This window comes from Cherax quadricarinatus, chromosome 72 (genome assembly GCF_038502225.1).
Source record: "Cherax quadricarinatus isolate ZL_2023a chromosome 72, ASM3850222v1, whole genome shotgun sequence".
NCBI classification, from domain to species: domain Eukaryota; kingdom Metazoa; phylum Arthropoda; class Malacostraca; order Decapoda; family Parastacidae; genus Cherax; species Cherax quadricarinatus.
In genome coordinates, this window is record NC_091363.1 from 12678167 (window position 1) to 12694386 (window position 16220).

Here is a 16220-nt window from a genome sequence, read left to right on the forward strand (position 1 = left end):
AGTGCAGGTACTGGACTTCTCACCTCCTGGACTCATGTTTGGCTGATGAGCTTGTCCCTGAATCCCTTCATACAAAATCCACTTGTCCCAACTCACTCCAATGTGGTATGCTCTCACATGCTTGATGGATGCTCAACAACATACCACTCAAAACTGCCTTCACCTCCTCTATCCAAGCCATCATAATATGTTTCCTACCTCTCCTTACATCCAAAACAGACTTTTACACCCTCTTGGTCAACCTATCCTGCTGAATCATTTCTAAGTAACTAAACCATTTAAATATCTGCTCCTCCACTCTCTGAATTATACCTTTCATACCATCACACCATAATTGTAACTACAGGAGCAGAGACAAGTTTGTGGTGTCCCATTTTCAATATTCAAATTACCTCACAATTTTGGAAAGCTTTTAGTTATTGTACCACTAACTATCTCCTCTCATAAACAAAGCCATTATTCTACTGCACTGTTTGTAACAAACTTTTTAGTATTCTTTTGGCACCATTTCTTCCTTTGTTTCAATCTATGGAATATTCTTATTTGCATTGATAAGAAATCTTCCTTATCAAGTCTTTCATATCTTTTTATAAATTTATATGTGGTTAAGATGCCTGCTTCTCTTCCTTTAAGAGCAAAGGCAACATGTCTAATGCTTTCAGCCATATCTGTGTGTGAAGCAAGAAAATTACCAGCCTACTTACCTGATTGGCAGACATATTGTTGAGATCTTCTTTACGGAAGGGGCAGTCTTTTGTTATGTCCCACTCGACCCATCGTTTGCAGAGATCTTTGCATGCCACAGCCAAGGAGTCATCAAACCTGCAGATTTTGGACACATATTTATCCACAACAAAGTCTGTATATCAAGTATTGCACAAATTTTATTCCAATCATGTAATTATTATTGGGAATACATCTCGAAGCCCAGTGAGTTATTTTTATAGTGAGGAAAAGCATTAAATCTGTGTGATAATTCAGTGGCATGTGTTAATGTTGAGTTTATTGGCAGAGGAAAGTAAGCACAGGTGTTATAGGGAGCATGGTGACCTGATTAGCCATGTCGCTATGCTCCCTCTATATACTCATGTACTCTGTTTGGGTAGATTTGCGTGTGACCTCATAAAGCCAACTGTGTAGGTGGAATGTAGTCAATAAAGGATCGCATTATACAACATGTTTCTATTTTTCCATCATGTAGGTATTTTTTACCAGTTATCTCCACAAACATTCAATATTATTTGCATTAGGGACCCACTTATATAGCAGGTTAGGTTCCAGGCTACCGCCGGAAAGCAGAACGCCATTTTTTCCACTTCTAAATGCATATAAATGCCAGATAACAAGTTTACACTAACATATATTAAGTTAGCAATAGAACTAGGCATTAAAAACAATAAAAAGTAAAATATACACACAATATGCTCAATATTTACCTCAAAATATTTGTAGTCTTAATGTAGGGTAAAAGGTGAGTAGTATCATTGTAAGAAGTCAGGTGTGGTAGGTATCGTAGCCCTCTTGGCCACCCCACCCACACATAATATACTACGACGTTTAAAGCACCATAGAGTGATAAAATGCATATACAGTATACTCATTACTTGCCTTAAAATATTTGTAGTCTTAATGGTCTTAACGTAGGGTGAGAGGTGAAAAGTATTTATTTGTAGAAAGTCAGGTGTGGGAGGCATGGCAGCTCACCTGGCCACCCCACCCACACAATATATTACAACATTTAAAACACCCTAGAGCGATAAAATGAATATACATACAGTACACTCATTACTTACCTAAAATATTTGTAGTCTTAATGGTCTTAATGTAGGGTGAGAGGTGAGTAAGCAAGATGAAAACAAATAAATGAGAGAGAGAGAGAGAGAACGAGTAAGAAGACAGAGCTGCAAGTATACTATGTAAACAAACAGACAAATGCATCTGTATGGTTCATACAAACACCTACATTGTGTGCAAGTTGTCTCCACAGTGATACAGTAGAATAAAGAGCAACACTTCCATTCTCATGTAACATCGTTTTTAGAAGGAATGATGCTCTGACAAGTTAGTACAGAAGAATAAATTAACAGCAACACCCCCATTCTCATGCAACACACCATTTTTAGAGTGAATGATAAAATTATTATAATCATAATAAACAAGAAGTGCCAAACTCGCAAGGGTCATGAATAGCTATAGAAAGAGTGAAGGCACACGAAAGAAATATTTTTCTACAGTTGTCCCCAAGTAACTGGCGTCTAACTAAAGAAAATGTAATTCTTCCGACACTCCTACAAACTGCAAGGTAAACACATCTCACATTTATGTCAATTTTTATACTGTGAGTGTATGTATCATGTTTATATGTTGCATAGCATGTTTATTATATAATTTTGAAAAAAATATCATAGATGGATTAATGGAAATGTCTATATTAACGTAATATATGACATTTAATGCGCTCAAGAGATTATTATATGGCGTCAAGAGCAGAGAGACTCTTAGTGATTTTAATGTATATCTGAATGCCAGCACAGTGTGTAAGTATAATTAGGTACAGTTTTTTCTTTTTTTCCAACAAGTCAGCCATCTTCCACCGAGGCAGGGTGACCCAAAAAGAAAGAAAATCCTCAAAAAGAAAATACACCTACCATCCGACTTATGACCGAGTTCGGTTCCGAGAAACCGGTCGTAAGTCGAGTGGCCGTAAGTCGAGCAGGTCGTAAGTCGGATGGTAGGTGTACTTTCATCGTCATTCAACACTTTCACCTCACTCACACATAATCACTGTTTTTGCAGAGGTGCCCAGAATACAACAGTTCAGAAGTATATACATATAAAAATAAACAATATACCCCTCCAAACTGCCAATATTCCAAATCCCTCCTTTAGAGTGCAGGCATTGTACTTCCCATTTCCAGGACTTCACTAAATATTACCCTGCTCGCACTCCAACAGCTCGTCAGGTCCCAAATACCATTTGTCTCCATTCACTCCTATCTAATCTTAAAATAATGATTCCTAACTAGTCATAAGTTTGCCTGTGGTACTCCAATATAGAAACTATGTATTGTGCTAAAACAAAAGCATTCACATTGCTAAACTCACAAACTAGTATTTGTAACTCAGTATTTAGTCACTTAGTATTTAGTCAACTTACTCCACAATTTGTTATAATTTAGGGTTAAGAATTAATCTAAGTTTGCCTGAAATGCCTAGCCATGCTAGGTGTTCTAGTGGCCCTCTCTGTAATTAGTATTTTACTACATGTAAACCACACAATTACCAAAATCTGTAAACCCTGCATTGTAATCCTTTTTTTTTTTTTCAACAAGTCGGCCGTCTCCCACCGAGGCAGGGTGACCCAAAAAAGAAAGAAAATTCCCAAAAAGAAAATACCTTCATCATCATTCAACACTTGCACTACACTCACACATTATCACTGTTTTTGCAGAGGTGCTCAGAATACAACAGTTTAGAAGCATATACATATAAAGATACACAACATATCCCTCCAAACTGCCAATATGTATGCATGTGTATGTATATATATATATATATATATATATATATATATATATATATATATATATATATATATATATATATATATATATATATATATATATATATGGGAGACGACCGACTTGTTGAAAAAAAAAAATATATATATATATATATATATATATATATATATATATATATATATATTGGCAGTTTGGAGGGATATGTTGTGTATCTTTATATGTTTATGCTTCTAGACTGTTGTATTCTGAGCACCTCTGCAAAAACAGTGATAATGTGCGAGTGTGGTGAAAGTGTTGAATGATGATGAAAGTATTTTCTTTTTGGGGATTTTCTTTCTTTTTTGGGTCACCCTGCCTCGGTGGGAGACGGCCGACTTGTTGAAAAAAAAAAAAAAAAAAAAAAAATATATATATATATATATATATATATATATATATATATATATATATATATATATATATATATATATATCTTTTTTTTTTTTATCACACTGGCCAATTCCCACCAAGGCAGGGTGGCCTGAAAAAGAAAAAACTTTCACCAACATTCACTCCATCACTGTCTTGCCAGAAGGGTGCTTTACACTACAGTTTTTAAACTGCAACATTAACACCCCTCCTTCAGAGTGCAGGCACTGTACTTCCCATCTCCAGGACTCAAGTCTGGGCTGCCGGTTTCCCTGAACCCCTTCATAAATGTTACTTTGCTCACACTCCAACAGCACGTCAAGTATTAAAAACCATTTGTCTCCATTCACTCCTATCAAACACGCTCATGCATGCCTGCTGGAAGTCCAAGCCCCTCGCACACAAAACCTCCTTTACCCCCTCCCTCCAACCTTTCCTAGGCCGACCCCTACCCCGCCTTCCTTCCACTACAGACTGATACACTCTTGAAGTCATTCTGTTTCGCTCCATTCTCTCTACATGTCCGAACCACCTCAACAACCCTTCCTCAGCCCTCTGGACAACAGTTTTGGTAATCCCGCACCTCCTCCTAACTTCCAAACTACGAATTCTCTGCATTATATTCACACCACACATTGCCCTCAGACATGACATCTCCACTGCCTCCAGCCTTCTCCTCACTGCAACATTCATCACCCATGCTTCACACCCATATAAGAGCGTTGGTAAAACTATACTCTCATACATTCCCCTCTTTGCCTCCAAGGACAAAGTTCTTTGTCTCCACAGACTCCTAAGTGCACCACTCACCTTTTTCCCCTCATCAATTCTATGATTCACCTCATCTTTCATAGACCCATTCGCTGACACGTCCACTCCCAAATATCTGAGAACATTCACCTCCTCCATACTCTCTCCCACCAATCTCTGCAGCTTCTCTTCAGAATCTCCCAAGAGCACAGTGTCATCAGCAAAGAGCAGCTGTGACAACTCCCACTTTGTGTGTGATTCTTTATCTTTTAACTCCACGCCTCTTGCCAAGACCCTCGCATTTACTTCTCTTACAACCCCATCTATAAATATATTAAACAACCACGGTGACATCACACATCCTTGTCTAAGGCCTACTTTTACTGGGAAATAATTTCCCTCTTTCCTACATACTCTAACTTGAGCCTCACTATTCTCGTAAAAACTCTTCACTGCTTTCAGTAACCTACCTCCTACACCATACACCTGCAACATCTGCCACATTGCCCCCCTATCCACCCTGTCATAAACTTTGATTTGATTTGATAACACGCTCATGCACGCTTGCTAGAAATCCAAACCCCTTGCCCACAACACCTCCTTTACCCCCTCCCTCCAACCTTTTCGAGGACGACCCCTACCACACCTTCCTTCCCCTACGGATTTATACGCTCTCCATGTCATTCTACTTTGACCCATTCTCTCTTAATGACCAAACCACCTCAAAAACCCTCTTCAGCCCTCTGACTAATACTTTTATTAACTCCACACCTTCTCCTAATTTCCACACTCCGAATTTTCTGCATAATATTTACACCACACATTGCCCTTAGACAGGACATCTCCACTGCCTCCTCACTGCAGGTACACATAAGTATAATTATCAAAGTACATATAAAATATGCAATAACTTGAAAACACTTGAAATTTTGGAAAGTTTCCAGACATAATAGAGGGATGTGCTCACTGAGAATGTAAACAAGCCTGGTGGGGACTGCCGTATTAGAAAGACAGAGCTGTATAGCAAGTTTTGGTCATAATTTGAAATTGCCATATTAGCAGAACGCTGTAAAGCTGGGCCCTACTGTATTTACCTGTTCTCACACACAAATTAATTAAAAATGCTTAACTGCACTTGTAACATTAACTGAATATTACACTAATTAAAGCCAGTATTACTTATAAAATAATTGCCAACAAAATCAAGATACCAGTACTAAATACTGTATAAAGATCAATCTGGCAATCAAATTTTCTTCCTTCTCAAAAAATTTGAGTGGAATGTGTATAAAACCTTAAAAATAAAATAATCTCCACTTTCATTTAGTAAAATATTTAACTGAAAGGAAATAAAGCAGAGCCAAACTATTAAGCCATAACCAAGGCCATTACATACTCAGGTTTAACAGGAGGCATGCCAGGGGTGTGCCACCAAGCCTGCCAGTCTACAGCATCAAACACCTTTTTCTTGTCCACAAAGAACTCAAAAAGGAAACTGCGGAAAGTGTCTGAGGTAATTGACTGATACTTGAACTTATCCAGGTATGCCTTTAAGAAGGGCTCAAACTCATCTGAAAATAAAAACAAAAAACTGTACTCTTAAAAACTTTAAGCAGAGAAAAAGAAAAAAAGCTCCCACTGGCTCTTTTAAAGCCTGTTAAGAAATTTCAACTGTGCATATATAACACGCTCACCATACAGTTGACAACTGTAAATTCTGCATCTGATACTTCGGAGAATTGAAAGGTTCATTTTGGCACCTTGAAAATTATTTAATTCTACAGTAATGCATGTAGTACTGTATGTATGTATGTATGTATGTATGTATGTATGTATGTATGTATGTATGTATGTATGTATGTATGTATGTATGTATGCATGTATGCATGCATGCATGTATGCATGCATGTAATGTAAAGTATGTAATGTCATGTATGTACATACCAATATGTGTGGTTGCAAAGGTTGGCTCCAAGCTTCTCAACTTGCTGCTTGCCAGATTCACTTCCTTGGAGTCTCATAAGCACTCTTGTACCTACTCTTAAAACTATGTACTAAAACTGCCTCCACCACTTAATTGAGATAATTCCATTCCAATAACCACTTGATTAATTTACAATGGCACACAGCTCACTGCCAAAGATGACACACTGAAATGAAGGCTCCTGGAATCATTACTAATCTGCATATCAAACAACTTCAACCAGAACAATGGCTTCTACAATACAGCTTAGCCTCTTGCTAGAAAGCTTCTTGATTGTTATCTCACACAGCAACAGGTCACAGCATAGAGGAACACTGCAGTGGGCCTGCTGATTCATGCTAGGCAGGTCCTTCTCAAATCCAAATCCCTCAAGTCATATTTTTGTCCAACCTGCCATTAGTCTACCCAAGAAGAAAGCTTCTACATACCTAGCCTGACTCTTCATGTCACTGAGCTCACTACAGTATATATTCGTACATGCTCTCTCCCTACGTAGAGCTGTTTATGACCTGATAAAGCCCACTATGTGGGCAAAATGCCAATAAAAGATGGTATTACACTGAGTGTGTGTCTTTATCCATCCTGCAAGCAGAGAAGAAACCCCCGTATCCATGGGGGATACGTTCCAAGGATCTGCCATGGATACCGAAACTGTGGATAGTAGCAAACCCTATATATAAGTTCTATACATCTCTATTATAAAGTTTAACTGATAAATTATGCACAGTAAGTGGAAAATGATCACATTTTCACTGATGGAAAGCATTTCTCGGCTTCTCATAGGCTCTGAAGAACTGCTAACTTTTCTACTTTTACACTTCGGGTCATTATTATGCAAAATTAAGAGGCCACAGTAAACCCTGGATAACTGAAAATGCAGATACCGAATCAGTGGATACGGGGGTTCTACTGTACTTCATGCTATTTTCCTCCAGGAATACATCTGAGTCAATCTCATCTAGAATATCAGTCACATAAACCAAAAACAGAACTGGCCCTAATACCAATCCTTGTGGCACCTCACATGTTACATATTCCCTTTCTCCTGTCTCTTCCAAGACACTCCTTTTTTTCCTTCCTCTGAGATACTCTCTGATCTGCCGGGCTACGTTTGAGTACATTCCATTATTCCTGCCTGTACTATATGTATACATGTGTATGCACATGCCAATATGCATTCCAAACCACTCCTTTAAAGTGCAGGCATTGTACTTCCCATATCCAGCACTCAAGTCCAGCTATATAAAAATAACTGGTTTCCCTGAATCCCTTCACTAAATATTACCCTGCTCACACTCCAACAGCTTGTCAGGTCTTAAAAACCATTCGTCTCCATTCACTCCTATCTAACACCCTCACACACGCTTGCTGAAAGTCTAAGCCCCTCGCCCACAAAACCTCCTTTATCCCCTCCCTCCAGCCTTTTCGAGGACGACCCCTACCCCGCCTTCCTTCCCCTGCAGATTTATACGCTCTCCATGTCATTCTACTTTGATCCATTCTCTCTAAATGACCAAACCACCTTAACAACCCCTCTTCTGCCCTCTGGCTAATACTTTTATTAACTTCACACCTCCTAATTTCCACACTCCAAATTCTCTGCATAATATTTACACCACACACTGCCCTTAGACAGGACATCTCCACTGCCTCCTCACTGCAGCATTCATAACTCAAGCTTCACACCCATACAAAAATGTTGGTACAACTATACTTTCGTACATTCTCTTCTTTGCCTCCATTGATAATGTTTTTTGTCTCCAAATATACCTCAACGCACCACTTACCTTTTTTCCTTCATCAATTCTATGGTTAACCTCATCCTTCATAAACCCATCTGCTGACAAATCAACTCCCAAATATCTGAAAACATTCACTTCTTCCACACTCCCTCTCTCCAATGTGATATCCAATTTTTCTTTATCTAAATCATGTGATACCCTCATCACCTTACTCTTATTTATGTTCACTTCCAACTTTCTACCTTTACACACCCTCCCAAACTTGTCCACTAACCTTTGCAGGTTTTCTTTAGAATCTCCCATAAGCACAGTGTCATCAGCAAAAATTAAATGTGTTAACTCCCATTTTGTATTTAATTCCCCATAATTTAATCCCACCCCTCTCCCCAACACCCTAGCATTTACTTCATTTATAACTCCATCTATAAATATATTAAACGACCATGGTGACATTATACATCCCTGTCTAAGACCTAATTTTACCGGGAAGTAATCTCCCTCTCTTCTACACACCATAAACAAATATAAATGCCTTGCTGTGCAGAAGGGATGGTAGACTATAATGCTTAGTACATGAACTCAAGTAGCTTCAAAATGAACAAATTTAACATATGCAGCTATACAACTTACCTGGTCCTCCCACCAGTGTTTCCAGGTACCAGAGTAATGTGTGCCCTTTCTCGTAAGGTACAATAGAAAAGGCATCATCTGGATCTACCCCAGTCAAGTCTGGTACAAGGCAAGTCAGTGAGTCTTTCTCGCCTCTTGTGCGAATCTAAAAAATATGAAATAATAACAACAGAAATTCAAATAATTTGAGAAGATAGTGAAGAACTTATTATAAGCTATTTTTGACTTGGCATGAATTCAATGCCTGAAGTTGTATTTTGAAATATAAAAATGCAAAGAAACATGAGTGAGATACAGTGGCACTGATAATAGCATTTTGCAAATAAGTTTGAGCACCTCAGTGCAACAAAAACCAGACAGTATTCTGGAAAAAATTTGATGACAAGATGTTCACATATTGCAGTAATATAGAAGGCATGAGAAACTTTGAGATAACTGAATCATTTTGGTATTTTAAGGAATCACGAAGATTTGGGTGATACTCTGATTCCCACTCTAAGTCATAAAGGAACCTGGTGAGAATATTAAACAGATGGCAAAATATAGTACATACTATGATTTTAATATTTTATTTTTATGTAGACAAAAGCCTGGTCTGACATTAAGCATTTTGGAGCCTCAAGACTGCCATTGCTGCCCTCTCAGAGCATTGTGTCAAAGTGTATTACAGGAGCTAGCTTACTGCTGCATTCAACCGCTGTTTGCCCTCACCCTCAGGTATGGATTACTCGAGCATTCTCGTTATGCTAAGAGATCCTCCACATAGACATGCAACTCTGACCCCAATTTATCAAATCTACTATTGAAAATGAAGGAAAATGCTTGGCCAACTATACATCTGGAATTTGATGAAATAGTATAGCCTCACCTCCACCATGTATAATGCTGCCAATCTGAAGCTTATCAGGTATATTCTGACCCACATGATTCTCAATAACTCTTGCAACATATGTAATGTTGCTACTTCCCACTATTTCATGTTTTCTTGACAAAAATACAGCATTCTTTGGTTCACCTCAACTACATTAACATCACAGCATTAATTTTCTTGCACTGTATAAGTATTTTTAATGATTTTTATTAATTCTCATAGTAAACCAGTTGTACTGGTTTATAACCAAAATGTTTCAAAATTATATCTACACACCTCTGGTGAGACAGTGATAGTGTGACTGATAGGGAAAGTGTTTTTTTCAGGTCACCCTGCCTTGGTGGGAGATGGTCAGTGTAAAAACAGAGAAAAAACAAAGAGAAAAAAAATATATATACTTTCTTTCTTTCAACACACCGGCAGTATCCCACCGAGGCGGGGTGGCCCAAAAGAAAAAACAAAAGTTTCTCCTTTTACATTTAATAACATATACAGGAGAAGGGGTTACCAGCCCCTTGATCCCGGCATTTTAGTTGCCTCTAACGACATGCATGGCTTACGGAGGAAGAATTCTGTTCCACTTCCCCATGGAGATAAGAGGAAATAAACAAGAACAAGAACTAGAAAGAAAATAGAAGAAAACCCAGAGGGGTATGTATGTATATATATGCCTGTACATGTATGTGTAGTGTGACCTAAGTGTAAATAGAAGTAGCAAGATATACCTGAAACCTTGTATGTTCATGAGACAGAAAAATGGACACCAGCAATCCTACCATCATGTAAAACAATTACAGGCTTTCGTTTTACACTCACTTGGCAGGACGGTAGTACCTCCCTGGGTGGTTGCCGTCTACCAGCCTACTACCTAGAAAATATATATACATAGATATATATTTATTATTATTATTATTAAAGTAAAAATGCAATAGATAAAAGTCATCCCATTTGTAGGAAAACACTCCACATAGTTGAGCATTCTCGTTGCTGAGGTATGTCACTCTTTCGTAAGGAATGTGTTAACAAATGTGGTTCGTAAAGTTTTTTGTTCATAATTTAAAAGGAGAGTACAGTGGACCCCCGGTTAACGAACTTTTTTCATTCCAGTAGTATGTTCAGGTGCCAGTACTGACCGAATTTTTTCCCATAAGGAATATTGTGAAGTAGATTAGTCCATTTCAGACCCCCAAACATACACGTACAAACGCACTTACATAAATACACTTACATAATTGGTCGCATTCGGAGGTAATCGTTATGCGGGGGTCCACTGTATTATTGCACTATGAGAAATATGGTTAACCATTAAATATTTTTTTATCTAGAAAGTTATGAAGGGACTCAGGTAAAACTAGTTAGCTAAACTTGAGTCTTATGGGTGGAGAGTACAGTGCCTACACTCTGAAAGAAGGGGACAGCAACTCAATGTGTGATGGTGAATGTGTTTCCTCTATTTTTTTTTTTTTGGTCACCTTGCTTTAGTGGGAGATGGATAGTATGTTGAAAAGGCTTATAATAATAATTTATAACAGTGATTAGGTTATGATGTTTTTTATTTATATAACAATTTGAGAATACAGTGGATCCCCAGTTAACGATATTTTTTCATTCCAGAAGTATGTTCAGGTGCCAGTACTGACTGAATTTGTTCCCATAAGGAATATTGTGAAGTAGATTAGTCCATTTCAGACCCCCAAACATACACGTACAAATGCACTTACATAAATACACTTACATAATTGGTCACATTGGGAGGTGATCGTTAAGCAGGGGTCCACTGTATATATATATATATATATTTGTTCTCTAGGCTTTCTTAACTTGTTAATCTCACTCCAAAACTTTTTCTTATTTTCAACAAAATTTGTTGATAACATCTCACCCACTCTCTCATTTGCTCTCTTTTTACATTGCTTCACCACTCTCTTAACTTCTCTCTTTTTCTCCATATACTCTTCCCTCCTTGCATCACTTCTACTTTGTAAATGAACTTGGTAAAGCCTTCATTGAGCCAGAAGTCCTGCCAGTTCGAATTTGTCACGAGATTGCCTGTCCAGCTATGCGTAATTTCATGAGCAATGACATCTGCCAGTGAACGGTCGCCTGCCTTATATTGTAAGAAAAGGGATATTTATTGAATATTATTAACAAAGCAATTAGTAACTTCACTCTAAACTTTTGAATCTCTTATTTACTATTAATGCTCTATACCAAATTTTTATTTCAGTAATAAAAGACAAAAATAAGAGAAAGCAAGTTCCTTCTCTAGTGAAATGACTGTTATTAATAGTATCATAACATTTACAGGAAAGTACTAAACCCACAGGCTTCATACAGCACCTAGGAAACAGGAGGCAATCAGATCTGATCCAAGAGTAGGGTAAGTCCAGTTCCTTGGATCAAGAGCCTTTCATTAATATCAAGACACTCCTCTTGAAAGAAAAAGACTTTGGTAAAGGGGGAACCAAGGAAATGCAGAGCTGTCTTTCATACTTCAATATTTTCTATGCACAAGTATAGACACAAACATGACAATAACAATAATAATAATTAGAAATGTCCTGTCGAAGGGCAATGTGTGGTGTAAATATGTATTATGCAGAGAATTAGGAGTGTGGAAATTAGGAGGAGGTGTGGACTTATTAAAAGTATTAGTCAGAGGGTTGAAGAGGGGTTGTTAAGGTGGTTTGATTATTTAGAGAAAATGGAACAAAGTAGAATGACTTGGAGAGCATGTAAATCTGTAGGGAAAAGAAGGCAGGGTAAGGGTTGTCCTCAAAAAGGTTGGAGGGAGGGGGTAAAGGAGGTTTTGTGGGCGAGGGGCTTCGACTTCCAGCACGCATGTGTGAGCGCGTTAGATAGGAGTGAATGGAGACGAATGGTTTTTGGGACCTGACGAGATGTTGGAGTGTAAGCAGGGTAACATTTTGTGAAGGGATTTAGGGAAACCGGTTAGCCAGACTTGAGTCTGGGAAATGGGAAGTACAATGCCTGCACTTTAAAGGAGGGGTCTGGGATATTGGCAGTTTGGAGGGACTTCTAAACTGTTGTACCTGAGTGCTTCTGCAAAGACAGTGATTATGTATGAGTAATGGCGAAAGTGTTGAATGATGATTAAAGTATTTTTCTTTCTTTTTGGGTCACCCTGCCTCAGTGGGAAATGGCTGATGTGTTAAAAACAATAATAATAATAATAATAAAACAAAATATCCCAAACCCCCTTTAAAGGAAGGGGTTTGAGATATTTTCTGTTTAGAATGACATCTAAACTGTTGTAAATGCATGCCTATGCAGAGGGTGTGTGTGTTTCTTTAGTTTGGGGGGTGGATCACCCTGCTTCAGTGGGAGATGACTTGTCCAGGTTATATTTGTGTTAAAAAAGACTGGTTCACAGTATTTATTTATGGAAAAGCTCACAGTTATGCAAAGCATATTTGGGTAGACTTAAACTAAGAGTAATACAGAATATAAAAATATATTCCTCATATAACAGATGAATATAAATGAAAAGTGCCCCAAATAAAAATACTAAAAGTATTGAATATAATAATCATTTAGTAAAGTCTCTTGAACATAATAATAACCTAGCACAGTAATGTAATGTGTGGTGCAAATATTATGCAGAGAATTCGAAGTGTGGAAGTTAGGAGAAGGTGTGGAAGTGTGGGGTTAATAAAAGTATTAGTCAAGAGGGCTGAAGAGGGGTTGTTGAGGTGGTTTGATCATTCAAAGGGAATGGATCAAAGTAGAATGACATGGAGAGCATATAAATCTGTAGGGGAAGGAAGGCGGAGTAGGAGTTGTTCTCGAAAAGGTTGGAGGGAGGGGGTAAAGGAGGTTTTGTGGGCGAGGGGTTTGGATTTCCAGCATGCATGCATGAGGGTGTTAAATAGGAGTGAATGGAGACGAATGGTGTTTGGGACCTGATGAGCTGTTGGAGTGTGAGCAGGGTAATATTTAGTGAAGGGATTCAGGGAAACCGGTTATTTTTATATAGCCGGACTTGAGTTCTGGAAATGAGAAGTACAATGCCTGCACTTTAAAGGAGGGGTTTTGAAATATTGGCATTTTGGGGGGATGCGTAATGGGACGGTATATATATATAACTGGGGCCCTTATATTGTATTCTATATGGAGTTTATTACATAATATCAGGTCACTTTTTAAATTGTATCTTTATATATGCTTCTAAACTGTTGTATCTGGGCACCTCTGCAAAAACAGTGATTATGTATGAGTGAGGTGAAAGTGTTGAATGATGATGAAAGTATTTTCATTTTGGGGATTTTTTCTTTCTTTTTGGGTCACCCTGCCTAGGTGGGAGACGGCTGACGTGTTGAAAAAAAAAATGATAACATGATAGCAATTTAGAAATTAAAGCATTCAGTGTATTGAACTTATATATAATATACACTAAATACTGTATAAAATATGCTTGATGTGGTATACTGCTTTAACCTGATTAAAATACTGAGCAATGAGGATAAAACCAACTGACCATAACAACATATTAGTACTAATGAAAAACTGATTGTAAATATGATAATTACAGTAGTGAAGCAAGAGCAAAGTGAGGCCAAGTGCATGGTCACACACTCACTGGCATTTTCAAAGTTGAGTGAGGTTAGGGATATGCCAAAAATTACAGAGATGTTGACATAATTTTGAGGCTCAATCATAAAAATATAAATGTGGACAGTTAATCTTTAGTGTGATTAATGGTTTACTGAACACAAAAACACAATTGTGATTTCAATACTTCACTCACTTCTTTGTCATAATTGGTTTAAGATGACTCGAAGTTGTTGATCCCAAGGAACAGATACCATGTACGAGATATTGATAAATCAGCATGTAGTGTAAGGTAAGCAAAGTAGAAGTACATAATGGCAAACTTTCAAGAACATGCCAACATTTTCTGATAACTTTGTTGCTGTGTTGGATATTCACATTCATTTATCCCATGGGACAGTAGGCTAGAATTCTTACCCCATAAACCATGCATTGTAAAAGGTGCCTAAAACGCTAGTACCAAGGAGCTAGTAGTTCCCTTCTGTATTCAATTACAATTTTTTATGAATGTGTTTTCTTTTTTGGATCACCTTGCCTTAGTGGGAGATGGCCATTGAGGGAATAAAAAGTGGTGGTAAAAATGTTGTATATGAGTACTGAATTTTAGTTTCTTAACTGACATTTAGTTTGATGTATATCTGAAGTGTATACAAATTGAGACATTTAAGCACAAATAAAGCTAGAAATTAAAATAAATATTGTAATGCTCTCTGTGACAGACATTCAGACAAAGACTGGATATTCAATAAAGTTAAGTGCTGTATACTAAAATTTGTTGTGACTAATTAATGGTTGAAGTCAGACCAAAAAGTCATAAGTTTCAATCTCCTAAATGCAGGTTATTAGTGTAAAAGTTGCTTAGCTAATGAGAGTATCTACTTTTCAATTAAATACATGTACATCATAAAAGGTAATTAGTGAGTGATGGTGGATGTTTCCTTTTCAGAACACTTTGTCTTTTTAAGAATTTTTTTCTTTCAACAAACCGGCCGTATCCCACCGAAGCAGGGTGGTCCAAAAAGAAAAATGAAGATTTCTCTATTAAATTTTAGTAGTATATACAGGAGACGGGGTTACTAGCCCCTTGCTCCCGGCCTTTTAGTCACTTCTTATGACACGCATGGCCTCTTCTTTCAACGCACCAGCCGTATCCCACCGAGGCAGGGTGACCCAAAAGGAAAAATGAAAGTTTCTCTTTTTAAATTTAGTAATATATACAGCCTCTTATGACACTCATGGCTTACAGAGGAAGACTTTTAAGAAATGACTGGTGTAAAAAAAAAAAATTATCTGCTTTGATGCAGCCACACGTGCATAAACACTGCTTAGCTTACCAGGAGAGTGGGTGTAACAAATGTCAGACATGGGTTCTCCATTCCACCATAAGGAAAACTTGGAGGTAGGATGAGCAGGTCATACTGTCCCCAAACATAGTCCCCACACAGCTCTTCTGCAGTTTTCAGCATTGTCTCTGTCTGAAATAATCAACAACAAACTGGGTTTTCAAGGACATGTTACATTTACTAACATTTTGATGCAATATAAAATGTCAAAGTCATATCCCAGAGACAATTAGTCACAAATAAATAAATAAATAAATAAATAAATAAATAAATAAATAAATAAATATATAAATATATAAACCTAGGTAGTAGGTTGGTAGACAGCAACCACCCAGGGAGGTACTACCGTCCTGCCAAATGAGTGTAAAACGGAAGCCGGTAATTGTTTTACACGAT

The 16220-nt window shown here is 37.6% G+C and overlaps 1 protein-coding gene across 1 annotated transcript in view; it reads right to left on the reverse strand.

Annotated features, from left to right (window-relative positions):
• LOC128701321 (leukotriene A-4 hydrolase) overlaps window positions 1-16220 on the reverse strand; it is a 55387-nt gene that overhangs the window by 5167 nt on the left and 34000 nt on the right. The window contains exons 7-12 of the mRNA XM_070100233.1: window positions 15816-15956; window positions 11829-12016; window positions 9433-9550; window positions 9039-9183; window positions 6079-6253; window positions 705-822 (exon numbers count right to left, since the gene is read on the reverse strand). Of these exons, the coding sequence (XP_069956334.1) occupies window positions 705-822; window positions 6079-6253; window positions 9039-9183; window positions 9433-9550; window positions 11829-12016; window positions 15816-15956 (885 nt within the window). The remainder of the gene's footprint in view (window positions 1-704; window positions 823-6078; window positions 6254-9038; window positions 9184-9432; window positions 9551-11828; window positions 12017-15815; window positions 15957-16220) is intronic.